This window comes from Phycodurus eques, chromosome 13, assembly GCF_024500275.1.
Source record: "Phycodurus eques isolate BA_2022a chromosome 13, UOR_Pequ_1.1, whole genome shotgun sequence".
Classification (NCBI taxonomy): Eukaryota; Metazoa; Chordata; class Actinopteri; order Syngnathiformes; family Syngnathidae; genus Phycodurus; species Phycodurus eques.
Window position 1 is genome coordinate 23691930 of NC_084537.1, and position 15437 is coordinate 23707366.

Genomic DNA, 15437 nt, shown 5'->3' on the forward strand with positions numbered 1-15437 from the left:
TATTATTAATATCATCTCTTTATCTCATAACATTGAGACTAAATTAGGTCATGACAGGGGATGCATGAAAAAGTCTCAAGGCTCCATGTCTGAAAAGGAACAGGAAGTCAGCCATTTTGTTTTGAAGCCGCCATTTTGGGCAATTTCTAGGGCACGTACTCGAGAATGTGCCCAAAAGATCCCCGATCGGAAGTAGGCGTCCTAGACAGATGGGTGGCGCCATGTCATCGAACGTGAGTGGTGCACATCGTCAAATAAGTCTCGTGATCATTTTAAGGATTTGCCATGAAAAAGCGGGTGGGAGTGCTTTTTGTTGTTGTTGTTGTTGTTGTTGTTGTTGCTGCTGCTGCTGCAATTGGCAAAATGTGATGCTTAGACACATTGTGAGCTGGACGGATGCATTAACTTCTCACTGAATTACTCTATTAATGTTGGTTAATAATGCGTGACGTTATAAAGTCTGATCTACCGTATATGTGGATGCATGTATATACGGTGTGGGGGTGTACCAAAGTATTTCGATATTTAAGTAATGACGTGCTGCCAAGCGTGTGAAGGTTATTCAATCTTAATGTGTGTCCCCCCAACACCCCTTTTCCGCATACCCCGCCTCACTCACTCTGATAAAGGGGTGCCATCACCTTTGATCAGGCCCGCCGACATGTGTCGACAGAAGCTACTCGCTGGTTAAAATAAATTCTTAATTTGAACTTGGGGGTGGTTTTGTGGGTGGGGGGCATCACAGGATCATGGTGTCTGGCAAGTGATGGGGAAATAAGGAGAGGCGCTTGAGCAAGTAATTATGTTTCCAACATGTGCACAAAGAAGCTTGAAAGCCTTGACGGATTTCTGCTTTATCCACGGCCAAGCTGGGTTGAAACCGCCGCAGTTTCTTTTTCTTTTGTTTTGGCATCAGAATTCAGTGAATTTTGAATGAGCTTTCTCTGTCTTAGCGTCTTAGCTGTTAGCTGCTATGTACTGTACATCGCATTTCAGTATGGCTATTTGCTGCACCAGCTCGGTTGAAGGTGTTTTTGTCCTTCCCAAATGTCCTGAACAAATGTAATCCACTGTAATATCGTGCACTGTTTGAATACATAATTCCGTGTGACGCTGCACGTCGGACTGGCACTAGCATTGGTGCTAACGTTACTGTTCAGAGTTGAGTGTGGTAGTTTTTGTTGTTGTTGTCACTCAGTGTGTTTATAATTTAAAGCAACAATAAGTTCAAATGTGGACCTTGAAGTTACAGCTTCAAAATGAATATTGATGGGTCACTTGTCTTGCAGTGAGACTACCGTCTCCATCATTGCCATAGAAACCGTTGTTCACGTTTTTTTTTTTTTTTTTTTTTCTTTTTAAATTCAAGTGCGTGAGAAAATAGTCAAACAGGTTAAGGAAAATGTTCCTCAACATAAAATTGCAAGGAATTCAGGGATTTCATCATCTACGGTCCATAATATCATCAAAAGGTTCCGAGAATCTGGAGAAATCACTGCATGAAAGCGGCAAGGCCGAAAACCAACATTGAATGCCCGTGACCTTCGATCCCTCAGGCGGCACTGCATCAAAAACCGACATTAACGTGTAAAGGATATCGCCACATGGGCTCAGGAACACTTCAGAAAACCAATGTCAGTAATTACAGTTCAGCGCTACATCCGTAAGTGCAACTTGAAACTCTACTATGCAACGCAAAAGCCATTTATCAACAACACCCAGAAACGCCGCCGGCTTCTCTGGGCCCGAGCTCATCTAAGATGTACTGATGCAAAGTCGAAAAGTGTTCTGTGGTCCGACGAGTCCACATTACAAATTGTTTTTGGAAATTGTGGACGTCGTGTCCTCCGGGCCAAAGAGGAAAATAACCTTCCGGACTGTTATGGACGCAAAGTTCAAAAGCCAGCATCCGTGATGGTATGGGCCTGTGTTAGTGCCAATGGCATGGGTGACTTACACATCTGTGAAGGCACCATTAATGCTGCAAGGTACATACAGGTTTTGGAGAAATATATGCTGCCATCCAAGCAATGTCGTTTTCATGGATGCCCCTGCTTATTTCAGCAAGACAATGCCAAACCACATTCTGCACGTGTTACAACAGCGTGGTTTCGTAGTAAAAGAGTGCGGGTACTAGACCGGCCTGCCTGCAGTCCAGATGTGTCTCCCATTGAAAATGTGTGGCGCATTATGAAGCATAAAATATGACAACGGAGACCCCGGACTGTTGAACAGCTGAAGCTGTACATCAAGCGAGAATGGGAAAGAATTCCACCTACAAAGCTTCAACAATTAGTGTCCTCAGTTCCCAAACGTTTATTGAATGTTGTTAAAAGAAAAGGTGATGTAACACAGTGGTAAAGCATTTTTTTTGGAATGTGTTGCAGCCATAAAATTAAAACAATAAGGTTTATCAGTTTGAACATTAAATATCTTGTCTTTGTAGTGTATTCAATTAAATATAGGGTGAACATGATTTCCAAATCATTGTATTCTGTCTTTATTTATGTTTAACACAATGTCCCAACTTCATTGGAATTGGGGTTGGAACTAATAAATGTACATTTTAGAATAATTCCAATAAGATGGGAGCATGTCTGAATGTTCTGAACTCCTGTTTCAATGCCATTTAATTAGAACAATGCTTAAAAAAAATGCATCGAGAGCTAACTCTCTTCTCCAATTCCACTTCAAATCATTAAAAGCCACCCTAGCATGTACTGTAGCTATATACAGTATCACATCATGGACTCTGTGTTGGTGTTCTGGTGACATTTATCGCGCCACCACTTTTATGTTTTGCCTGGAAGCTCTGGACCCCCCGCCCTCTATATTATTGAATATTTCTGCACTTAAATATTTATAAGCCTTTAACTGATAGTCTCCTCTGCGCTCCATTAGCTCCACCAGGGACCTGTGGTCCCTAGCAGGGGATCCCACTGTACTTGTACCCGCCCAGGCCCCACGGTGGTCTTCCCACACTGAGACAGGTGGTGAAAGAGGGAGGAGGAGATTGCAAGAACACAAAAGAAAATTATTTCAGTGGTGACGAGATCAATTGAAGTATCGAGCCGAAGAAACCCTGAGAATAGAGAATACAATCAGTTTTGCTCTTAACTTTTTTTTTTTACTTTTTTGTAGTTTTTATATATAAAATAATAAAAAAAAAAAAAAAAAGTTAAGAGCAAAAAAAAAAAAAAAAAAAACTACAAAACGTTTTTTGTAGTTTTTATTTGTGTTGCGCCAAGTGGCAGTTGTCATGAATAAGTCGTGACAGGAGCGGCAGCAGTAATCATACGACGTGTACGTTGTGCATAACCGAGCGTGTCGTAGACTTTTTTTTTTTCTTCGTTCTTTTGATTTCTGTTTTGCAAAGTGGTCGTTATGATGCATAAATGCTGGGAATTATGTGACGTGCACGCTGAGCGGACGCACGTGCCCGTGAGTCAGCGACTGTGACTCTTTTTGTTGTAGCGCTCATCATAAGTTAAGGGACATCATCAGAGGACTCTCACCAACTTCTCAAGTGGGCTCAAGTGTCCTAGTGTGAGTATTTTCCTAAATGGGACTAAGGTTAGGCATGATCATCAATTAATTGATTAAGCGTTATGTTGATTGTGTGTGTTTGTTAATGAGTCATGACTTGAAGAGAAACGGAGCAAGCAGAGGTGCAAGTACTTTGTTGTCGAAAGAGTCACCAAACTTGGCCACTTACAACGACTTTATGCTGTTTTATCCAGGTGGCAGTATTGTGCTTTTTATGAGACTATCGTCAGAATAGGAGTTCAGAACATTAAGAAAGAGATGAATCTGATTCGATCAAGGACATTTAGTCAGAACTCCACAACTGAGTGTGAAAAAAATCTTTCCGTCCGATCTTTGTTCCGTTCCCCCTCATGAATAATTTCTCCGTGGGAGTGGCGATCATCTTACTTTGATCCGACCTTATCAGAATGTGGATCAGCGCTCAATACGCCTTCCCTCTTGTCGGTTGCACGTTGTTCCCCTCGATGAAGACCTTGTTTTTGCAGTGATGCTGTAAAAGTCGACGTCATTTGCCTTAAATCCCGGCGTGTGCGTGTGATGTGACTGTCAGCCAGCGTGCGCATGCGCCGTTATCGATCCGCTGTCGGGCCTGCAGAGGCTGTGAGGAGGTGACCTGATCTGATAGATTACTGTATGAGGCCCACGGGCGGGCACGAACCTCGAGTATTGACGAGGCTCTTTAATCCCAGGCTTGGACGTGACCTTGCCGTGTCAAGTGCTCCCAACGCCGGCCCCTCCCCTCCCCTCCTCCGCATATGTTCCATCTGCCCCTCCGCCACCTCCAACATGTTGCGTCCACTGCAGGTTCACTACATTTGTGCATTATAGTGCAAAAACTAGATAAGAGTGACTTTTTAAACATGTTTTCCCAAATCCAAAACTGGTCCCGGGTGAGTTTTTATTGGCTATTTTATTATTTCTGAAGAAGGTAAATGGCTTTTGTTTCATTATTATTTATTTAAAAAAATAAATAAATGGAACCTCATGCCGATGGATCACAAGCTTACGATGAGGAAAATAACATCTCCACCATTGCCATGGCAACCCCAGATAACAAAGGTAATTGGTGGACCAGACAGGACATCTCGTGTTGTGTTAGCATTACCGCGCTCGCTAATCTTACTGTTACTTTACACAATAACAGCAAGGAACGCAAGCAAACTCATTGTCACCATCACACAAAAACAAGAGGCGCACATGCACACTTTGTATGTTTATACTTTGAAGCATCAATATGTCATAATTTGACAATAAAATGACAGCGTTAAAGTGACGTTGATGCCATGCTGGCTAGTCACTAGCTTACAATGAGAGTAACGTCTCTATCATTGCCACAATGACCCCGGATTTCCTAAGTTAGCGGTCTATAATGATTGGGGGACCGGCCAAGACACCTCTTATCTTGCCTTAGTTCATATAACCTGCAGTCAACCATTTCCAAGTGAGTGGCAGTTCAAAGCATTAACAAAGACATTAAGCATTCTAAACAGCATTCGGGGTAAACAAAATAAAAAAGGGATTTCACAGGCATATGCTTGAGAAAAAGTTGACTTTCTAGTGCCAATTGTCATTCCGTGTCAGTAGATGAGGTCTATATTGTGTGGCGTTTTGCCCCCAGAGCGACACAGGCGTGTGCGTCTGTGAGGATTGGGTTGGGATTTTCATTTTCATGAAACACCTTCCGCTCTCTTCTGCACGCTCCCACAGGGGGACCACCGGGCTGATATTTTTAGAGGGCATGTTCAGTCTGCGGGAGGGAAGGACAATGGAGGGTGTGATGTGGCATCAATGCTGGGAGTTGGGGGAGAAAAAACCCGAGCGGCCTTGATGAGTTGTGTGGAATGACACGCATTAATGCATTTTGTCAAATAGCGGCCTCCACTCAAAACAACGCCGGGTCTCAGTTCATTCGTGAAAGAGTTTACCGAGGAACTTGATTGATTTAAGTTGCTAACCAAAACAGCAGTGCCTACTGCAATTTGTCAGACGCATTCACTTTTCAAAGATGCTATACCGTACATTATTTTCATCGTATATCATTATTTACCGATTATAAGAAAATAGTCATCATTACATATCGATGCGTAACAGAGGGGATATGTTATATACAGTGCTTACCAAATTTATGAGTCTGTATCATAAAAATGAGAAGAAACAATCTGACTTCATGCAAGCTTTACTGCGAATTGTTTCATTTTCAGCGCGCTCTCGACGCTTTACCGTGGGTGCTTCCGCCGCAATTTCCAAAACGTGCACAATAGGTTCGTTGAAGATTCTACCTGCCAACTAGCTAACCAACTAACTGGCAGGCAACCAGTCCTCGAGCCCCGTCAGGTGGGATGCACTCCAGCTCACCCGGTAACCTTAAGGACCTGTAAAAAACGGATGATTGATGGACGGATGGATAACATCAAACTATTTCAAAACACATTTTAGAAGAAAATATTTACTTTTGCCACCCTTTTGTTATTTAAAACACGCTTTTGGGATGGTCCAGAATCTCTTTTCTAGTTCATCCCAAAAGTCTTTGATTCATCCAAGTATGCCTTTATGGACCTTGCTTTATGCACTGGTAAACACTGTTGGCAAAGTGAAGAATTAAGATCAAGAACGTCTACCTCAGTGTAGTACTTAAGTCCTGCGGTGTTGCTCGGTTTACAACATTTTGAGGTTAAGAGCGGCGCACAATAAACTCGTTTACGCTGTGGCGTAAGAATACGTGGTCACGCGGCACAAGGAGGCGCGCCAAGCTAGCGCATATTTATGGCCTGGAAGTGTTTTTAATTCCGTTTCATGAGTTTCCTACTGCATTAATGTTTGTTAATGATAGACTGTGGCGGATTCCGATTATGTAAACCCAAAGCTGAAATACTCGCAGGAACGCAGGTTGATTGCACCTGCTGCCATCTTGCAGAAGAGGATTTCATTGTTTAGTCTGTAAGTATACGTCACTGGCGTAGATAGATGAACAAAGATGCAGTATTTATAGCAAATAAATGATCATTTTCAGACCAGGTAACCTGGTTACATACTGTTAATTTTCCATGCGCCCATAATTGGGGTTAGTACGTGTGCTCATTCTTTCGAGATTCCCCCTTGACCCTAAAAAGACCAACAGGGCATGTTTCCATGGGAACCTGTGCAAATGCGACGGCCACACAGACAGTTCTCGGGACTCTTTCAAGCTCAGTCTTGAGCACTGTTACACACATTTATGGCATGTACACTTACAGCATTCCTGCATTGTTTTTTCTGATTTTGATCTAAAATACATTTCAATAGACGTTGAATAGCCTCGGCGTACACGACCTTGGTAGCACCTGTACAAAAGCATATTTTAAAACATTTTTGGGTCACACCACTCATCACGTTTCAGGGAGGAATAGCTGAAAAGAGGCTTTCTTCTTAATGTTGTCCAAGCCCCGGCAGGCATGATGGAGGTATAAAATGGCTGCCAGTGGAGTACACGAGCTCCTTCGCCCCACAGGGCCTCTGCCACGGTGGCGGTGATTGTAAGTGCAGCTTTTTAATCAGCCTTATTGTAAAGTGCATTGGTCACAGCAGGGGAGGCCGAGAAGCGCGGCTCGCCGCCCGCTCATAAAGCGCGCACGTTCGCCTTTGCGGGTTTTGGGCTTCTTGTTGTTTTCACGCGGCAAAGTTGTGATTAAAAAGCGGAATGTCAGTGGTCATCCCTTCGCTTTTCCTCGGGTGCCACTTGGATGCACAAAACCGAGCGGAGACAAACGTGCAGATGGACTGAAGAATATTGATGTGCGTGACCCGCTGCTGCCTGCGAGCCAGGCTGCATAATTTAGGGAAGTGTGTCATGACGACAGTGGAACACACGCGCACACGAACATCAGATTTGTGTGTATGTGCACTGTTGTGGCCTGGAATGTCTGCTTAATATGTTTTGTCTCCTGACTCATGCAGTCCACCACTACAGCCTGCTTTTTTTCCTTTTTTTTTTTTGTTCCAGTCCATCCACAGTGTGCAGTCCAGGATTTATTAACTGCACTTATTCCCATCAGTCTGCTTTCATATACTGAAGTTTTGCTCGGGTGAAGCAGGGCAAACACGGCATAAAACCATTTCTAATAACAAAGGTGTGCGCGTGTGTGTGTGTATCTTTCACCTGCCCAACACTTTTGCTATGGCACGAGTGGTTGAGTTACAAGGGCCCAAATTGAACCAGCATTTTGATTACACTTTTTATTAGTTTTTATTTTGTATTTTTATCATAGCCAAGCTTTTGGAAGCTAGTTTATTGCCACCCAAAGGATGTTTGTGGGTCACCCGTCCCCCACCTCCTTTCTGATCGTGTCGTTTCCTATGGCTCTCCAGATCCAGAGTGCGCCCCCGAGAGGGCGTCGGAGGACGCGGAGAGCGGGCGTCTGAGGAAGAAGAGGCTGCTCTCTCCCGAGGAAGTCGAGGAGGGAGAGGAGGACGACGAGGAGCCGGCGCTGCACAGCTGCGACAGCTGCCGGCAGGTGTTCGAGTCGCTGAGCGATCTCACCGAACACAAGATTAATCAATGCCAGCTGACAGGTAAACAACGCTCAGCCCGCCGCGCCTGCTCGCCACTCTGCCACTCACTTCCTCGCTCTCGGCGGAGAGGACGCCGTCGTCGTGCCGAGGGGGAGCGCCGTGCCAGACTGCCACTTTGGCTGGGCCTGGCGCACATTAGTCATGTTTGCTGCACATCAATACCTACAGATGTCACATACAAATAGGCTGTCCTTATGCTAGTTGACTGCAGGCTAATGACAGCACAATGAGTCCGTTGTCTATGCTTGATTCTATTCAGGAGCCTTCCTATTGTAACAAATTTCACCAACACAAAACTTGGAGTTGCACCCCAATTGGCTCCCTTACAAGGGGAATAAATGCATTCTATTCTATAATTCAATCAATAAAATCATATATTTGATTTCAAAAACTAGCTATTTATTATACACAAAACATAATAAAGCATAACAAATGAGTATGTACAGTACAAATAATACATTTCATAAAATGTAATTACTTATGCTAGAACAAGCTTAGTCAGGGCAACAACAGCTGTCGTGTTGTATGTGTGCCTTGAAGGGGCGTGGCCTGATGATTGACCTCAGTAACATGGCTGCTTCGGGAGCACGGTGGTGACTCAAACTTTGGTTTACACCATAAGGCAACGGCTCGCAATTAAAAAAAAAAAAAAAAAAAAAAATGGTTAATTGGCGCACAGCACCACTGAACTATTTGTGCCCGTGTTTCTTGAGAAGAAAAATCTATGTTATAAAACAGATTCAAGTTATAATCTTTACAGGAGGAAGAATAAAAAGTCGTAATCTTACGAGAATAAAGTTGTAAATTATACATTATAAAATGAAAGTCAAAACGAGGGAAGAAAGTCATATTTTAACAAATAAATTTGAAAATATTATTCTCATAATTCTACACCTTTTATTCTGGAAACGATGCCTTTATTTCCCTCCCCCAAAAAAATTGCACTATGTCGTCATGTATTCCTTTAATATTATGCCAATTATTCATGCATGGATGTCAGATTTAGAAACTGCATGTCAAATCAGAGCTTTTAATTGGCCCCGAGCTAAGGAGCAATTGGTTTATGTTCATGATGTTTGTGCATAGTCGCAAGCCACGGCTTGCGGACCCCTGGGGTACTTCGGACGCCGGTTTGTGAAACGCTGCCCGATCGTAACAATGCCAGCGAGCTGCCAGTGGAAGCAGAAAAGAAGGGTGCCACTGGCAGTCAGTGACATTGACCTGTTGATGGATGAATATTGCTAAAAATACTCTGACAAGGTGGCAGAGAGAACTAATGATGTGGGTTGAAGGTTTTTGTGTGCGTGTGTGTGTCTGCCTCCCCCGGACATGCTGTCCTCTTTTGCGCATCCGGGTTCCTGTCACAACTACGAGCTTTTATTTTAAAATCCAGGGAAACCTTCGAAGTGCAACACAATCCATTCTGCGATGCTGCAAAGTTGTTCCAATTTGCCTCAATTTGTTGTTTCCTTCGTCAGTGGGCCTCGGACACTGGCCTAACATATTCTTTCCAATGTGCATTATAAATTGCAATACACATCAGTGGTTCAAACGTGTAATTAATGTGTTTCACTGAACTTGACCTTTAAGGCTGCTAATGTTGTCATTTAATCAGCCTTGCAATGAAGTCAAATGTTTTCTATAACACCATTTACATGACAACAATGACAACGTAGTCCAACATACAAACAGTCGAGAAGAAGCTGCATGTGTGGCTGTGGCTGACATATGACAACTTTTTTAATGGGCCTCGAGACCACAACTGATTAAATGCCACAGATTCTGCCTAGCAACTAGGGATGGGCATTTGACTACATTTCCTCCATTAACTATGGGGAAAATTACCTAACTAAATATTATTGTAACTCATAATTTTTTTTGAAATGGCAGAATCTCCCTTTGAACGTGTCAGTTTGTAGTGTGCTGGAGAGCGCTGATATGGATAGCATAGCACGGATAAAGTTGAGAGTGAATCAACAGTGCCTCTGTTGGCCACAACCAAGTAGTGCACTTCATTTTTTTCCTCACTCATGACTTCTGACGGAAATCTTAACGATGGATTGATAAATTAGAGCGAGCGACTTTGCTGCGTCTGCTCGATAGTTGCAATTGTATTCCAGTTGAGAAGTCTTGTAATGAATCATGAATGATTCGTGTTGTCTGTGCTATTTTTAACATTTTGGAAGAGGCACTACTGTACCATTTTATCCAGCCATCCGTTTTCTGTAGCACTTGTCCTCATTCGGGTCACGGGTGAGCGCAGTAGCACACCCTGGACTGCTTGCCATTCAATCACAGGGCGCGTACCACCAAGATAAACAACCATTCACACCCATGGGTGATTTAAAGTCTTCAGTTAAGCTCACGTGTTTTTGGAATGCGGCAGGAAACCGGAGTAGCCGGAGAATACACACGCAAGCGAGGGAAGGGCATGCAAATTCCTCACAGGAGAGCCGAGATTTAAACCTGTGACTTCACATCTGTGAGCCAGACATGCCGACCGTGCCCTCTACTGTTTTATTACATATGAAAATGTTACTGACTATATTTAGCCAACGTCAAGCATGGTTTGGAAAAAACAAAAAAAAAATCAAGTGTCATTTAGTCTGTTTGCATTTTCCAGCAACAACAACAACAACAAACAGCTGCACCAGCGAGCACAAGCATGTGCATTCATTTGTTCATTCCGTTCACACACAGACACACGCACACAGACACACACGTGTCCATTGTAGGTCTGCGCACGCATGTGTGCGTTTGCCTCGGGTGTGCGCATTTGCAAAGAGCGACTGTGAAAAATCAAAGCACGCTTCACTTTCATTGGCAGCCAACAGAAGCCTTTAAGCGGAACGTATAGGTGCTGAACCTCCTTTAACACGGCTGTCCTTCTAATCCAATTTCAACCGTCTAACTCCTGGTTTGTCTGTTTGGGAACATGAAGACACAAAGGGCATTATTCAAGAGGCGGCAGGGGCTTGAATTAAAATTCTCTCTGCTGTAATTAGACTTATTTTGTGGCGTAATCGTCAGGAAATAGTTTGCAGTGTTGTGAGACTTCGATATTTGATTTGGAGCTTTTATGTTGAGGGGCGCTTGTACTTTGTGGTCACGACTTACTCAGCCGTATTCCTCATATAATAAAGCCGGGCTTTTATAAATGTCAATCTTACGGACAAATAACTCTTAATTGCTCAATGCTGATAGGAAAAAAAAACAAAAAACAAAAAAAACAAACTGAGTTTAGATAAGAGCCCCTGTGGAAAGCAAACAAAAGATTCTAATTGCCATTAGGGCATTGTGATTGTGCAGAAACACGTTATTAGTATTCAAACACAGTGGGAGAAAAGAAACTTGGAGATGGCATACTAAGTACTACTCGGTGTGTGTGTGTTTGTGTACACTCGGAAATATGGGAGGAGATTTCCTTTGTGGCATTATGGAGACATCCATGACCAATTAATCTGCCTTACATCCAGCCTCCACTCACAGATGGATGCTTTATTAGAGACATTTCCTAATCAAGAAGCAGCACCTGCTAAAATATTTTTTTTTGTTACCATTTGAAATCTTTTTTTAATTAATTTATTTTTTTTTAGAAAAAAAAACATGTTTTTGCTTTACGATCACTGTTTGTCACATTTATTTCCGATGAATTAGGATGCCGGAAAGAGTTAGCTTAGGGCATTTATTTACGCTACTGCAGATGGAAGGGAGGGGGATATGCATTCTTTTGTACAGTTGAAACTTTGGAACAATATTAAACAAAAGCAATACATTACATTTCATGCCAAGTAAAGCTGAAGTTTAAAACGAAATAAAAAGCACGATAAAGTCAACCCCGTCCAGCAAATCGAGGAGAGACTGCACGGAGCAAATGCACAAAGTGCAGTGTAGAAGATCGTCCGACTAACACGGCAGCTACTGTCCCGTTTATACGAAGCTGCCGCAGGATGACAAACATATAATTGTTTATACTTATGCAGGATGACAAACATATAATTGTTTATCGTTACTTGGAACAGAGCATTCAAAAATAACCCTGAATAATGAGCCAGTTGCTGCCTCACCGTTTCTAAAGACAAAGACATTATCTGATCACATGTAATAATATGTTCCTATAAACTTCCATGACTTTCTCCATCTAATGTGGCTTTTCGTTTCTATATTACTGTATTAAACACTGGGTAACACCAGGAGTTGACACTTTGAATTAGTCCGTGCGAGAAAGAGGAGAGATTGTACAAAGCTGACGCACGCACTGTTGTGCACAAGGTCTTCTGACTAACATTGCGCCCCCTTATGGTGACAAGCATACCATTGTTTTCCGCTACTTGGAACAGAGCATACAAGAATAGCTTTGGGTGAGGAACCACATGCTGCTCCACCAATACAAATACATTACCTGATCACATGAACCCCAAAAGTGGATTTTGTTGGTTGGTCCTTGCCAGAAAGAGGATAGATTGAACAAAATGCAGTATACTTCTGGCTAACATAGAAATAGCGGTCTAATTCGATAATTTGGGCTGTGTGCTGCTTTACTAAGACGCATTATAATCTGAGCACTTGCAGGATCCTGTTCTGGTACATTTCCATGACATCTTAATGGTAGATCTTCTTTACGGCATAACAGGCTAGTCATGCTTCTATAGCGCCACTACGACGTCGCAGCTCATGGATCCCGTTCGCATACTTCACTGAAAGAAAAAACTCTGAAAGAAGTGAAAAGCGCATGTGGACCACACCCAAGATAGACAGAAAGCATGAAAAAGATGTTGCATGTCACCGGGATCAATGGCGACCATTGTCTGCCTCCTCCCCCTCCCCCGGGCCCCTCGACCCCGCCAGCCCCCACCCCGTCTGGCGGAGGTATAACACCTTTCCGTGCACTTAAGCCATGACCACTGCAGTGCGCTAAGGGAGCGCACGGGTATGGATTGCCTCGTGTCCCAGATGCAATCGGCGCTATCGATCGCGCTAATGCTGGACTGCGGAGGAAAGCGAGAGGCAGCGAGGGGGAGAAGAAGAGCGAGTGCTGCAGGAATGCATCCCCAGGGATCCTCCGCTAGGCCGGGGCAGGGCTTCAAGAATGCTCCCCTGGAGATTGCAAGTGAAGGCTACGGGCATGGCTGCAAGAATGCTCCTCCAGAGAGTTGAGGCCGGCTGGGGTAGGACGACAGGAATGTCGTCCCCACCCCCTCCCCCAACCGTAGCACCCCTTCAACTTCAGGGGCTCCGAGGGGAGGCGAGGCGAAGGGGAGGCCCCTGCGGCTCCAGGATGGCTGCGGATCAGGTTTCCGTGTGGGGATCAGCATCCTGCCGACGGGGCTTTAGGCAGCCTTGGGGAAGAAATGAGGCCAGAGGCTTTTTTTCCGCAGGGCTCTCCAAAAAACACTTCACCATTGCTTTGTCTTTCACCAGAGGAAGTGAAATTGTCTTCTTTGAGGCGAGCAAACCACACTTGTCTGCATTCTTGGTTCACGAGTATGCACAAACAAGATTTGGGGCTGCAAAATGTAATTCAAAAGATGCCTTTCATCGCACATCTGAAGATATTTGAATAGCCTTGTGCACATACACGCACACGCATTCGGCCATTCTTTCATTACGCTCCAGCTCCCCGGAGCAACACCTTTCCTTGTGTCCTTAGCCCCTCCTTCCCTCCCTTCTCTCGAGAGAATGGCGCCTGGCTATTTTAACCCTCTGCGAGATGACCTTTTTAATAAGTGTCTTTCTCTGTTTTCCTGCCAGCCACTGTGCAAGCAAACAGAGCATGTCTTCTGCTTCCCCTAGATAAAGGAATCAATCAGAAAAGGGTGCGACAGAGAAGCAGAGAGAGATAACTGGGCCACGTATGGATTTATATTATGTAGATTTTTTCCCCTTCCTTCTTCCCAGTAGACATTGCACTCAGCTTCAATAAAGCACATCTCAGATTTATGAGAGAGCGCGATGCTAACACTCCAAACAATAACATCCTCCTCCAAATGCAGAGCGCAGAGGTAATGTGACGGAAACGGTGCGGACACATTTCTAATATGCGATCTGACGGCGAGCGGGATGAACGTTCCTGAAAGCTGTGATACATGCTTTCCTCCCGTTTGAATGCATTTACATCAAGTCTTTGGGTCAGCCGCATGGAAACATTTAGTAACGTCCCCTGACTATGAGCAGCATGCTGGCAGCCGGGCTGTGTTTTTTAACAGTTTCCAACAGGATCCCATTAGCCGTACTCTGTAACTTTCTGCATTGATCCAACATCTACTATGCGAGTGCCAAGAAGACCGTGCCAGGGCTATATTTGCTTCAAAATAGCTCACACAAGACGGGTAAATGACAAGAGCAAGACCTGATTAGTCCAGCTTAGAGTTGAGTTATGCTGTTTTTGTTGTTGTTTTGTTTGTTTGTTTTTTTGTGGCGGCGTCTTGCGGCATCCTGCTACAAAGGACGGCACGCTGATTACGAGGATTTGACAAGACGAGAGGTGGTCGGTTGGGGAGAGAATAGCTGACTTCTGGTATGCCATTTGGGTTGGCCTCCTGTCTGGACTGTGCTGGGCGTGTGGGGGGCCTGTTACATGTGGGGAGTTTGGGAGAAAGCAAAGGACAAGGGGGAACTTTAAAGTCGTCGGCTTTGGCTCTCACTACGCCTGTGCCAGCAACATTAACAGGAGTGTCATTAGGAATTCAAAGCATATGCCCTCATGAGAATGCCTCTCTCTCTCTCTCTCTCTCTCTCTTTCTTGCTCTTTCTCTTTCGCTCTCTCCACCCGGTGCTGCACACTGCACACATTATGCACTGTATAAAGTATTTATCGGCCTTTGTCAGACGAGGGCTGCATTTCCTGCTGAAAAATAATCGCAATGAGAAATGGAGAGCCTCCACTTGTGTGCTCGAGCCAAACAGCAACTCTATAGCCTTTGCATCATCATCCTCACGATCATCATCGTCGTCGTCATCATCATCATCCCCCCATTAAACAATCTCTTGTATCCGCTTGCTCAATCAGCCATCCGCTTGGAGCGCTCAGTCGTGCACACATGCTACATAGTCGCAGCACCTGCGTGCGTTCACTTTGCAGTTGAGATGACGCGTCGTTTACCAGCCCACAGGCTCCAGTTGACCTCTTTCAAATAGTGACGATAACATGTGGTGAACATCCTCTCGCCAATCAGCCTTTGCTATCTATCAGCTGGCTTTAGTAGGATTTGTTGCCAAATTGGGAATGGACTGAGGGGAGCGGTTTTGATTGCTGTTGGGTTAGTTGGTTGTTTTTGGGTTGTCTGTTTTTTTCGCAGTGTGAGGCAAGGGATGTGCAGGGCAAGGCTTTTCTACCTTCAAGG

At 44.2% G+C, this 15437-nt stretch overlaps 1 protein-coding gene across 4 annotated transcripts in view; it reads left to right on the forward strand.

Annotated features, from left to right (window-relative positions):
- Positions 1 to 15437, forward strand: part of LOC133411945 (zinc finger protein 521) — a 122839-nt gene that overhangs the window by 15394 nt on the left and 92008 nt on the right. For all 4 annotated transcript variants that reach the window (XM_061694815.1, XM_061694813.1, XM_061694814.1 and 1 more), the window contains exon 3: positions 7891 to 8094. Coding sequence is in view for 2 of the 4 variants with exons in the window: in XM_061694813.1 (XP_061550797.1) it covers positions 7891 to 8094 (204 nt within the window). In the remaining 2 variants the exon portion in view is untranslated. The remainder of the gene's footprint in view (positions 1 to 7890; positions 8095 to 15437) is intronic.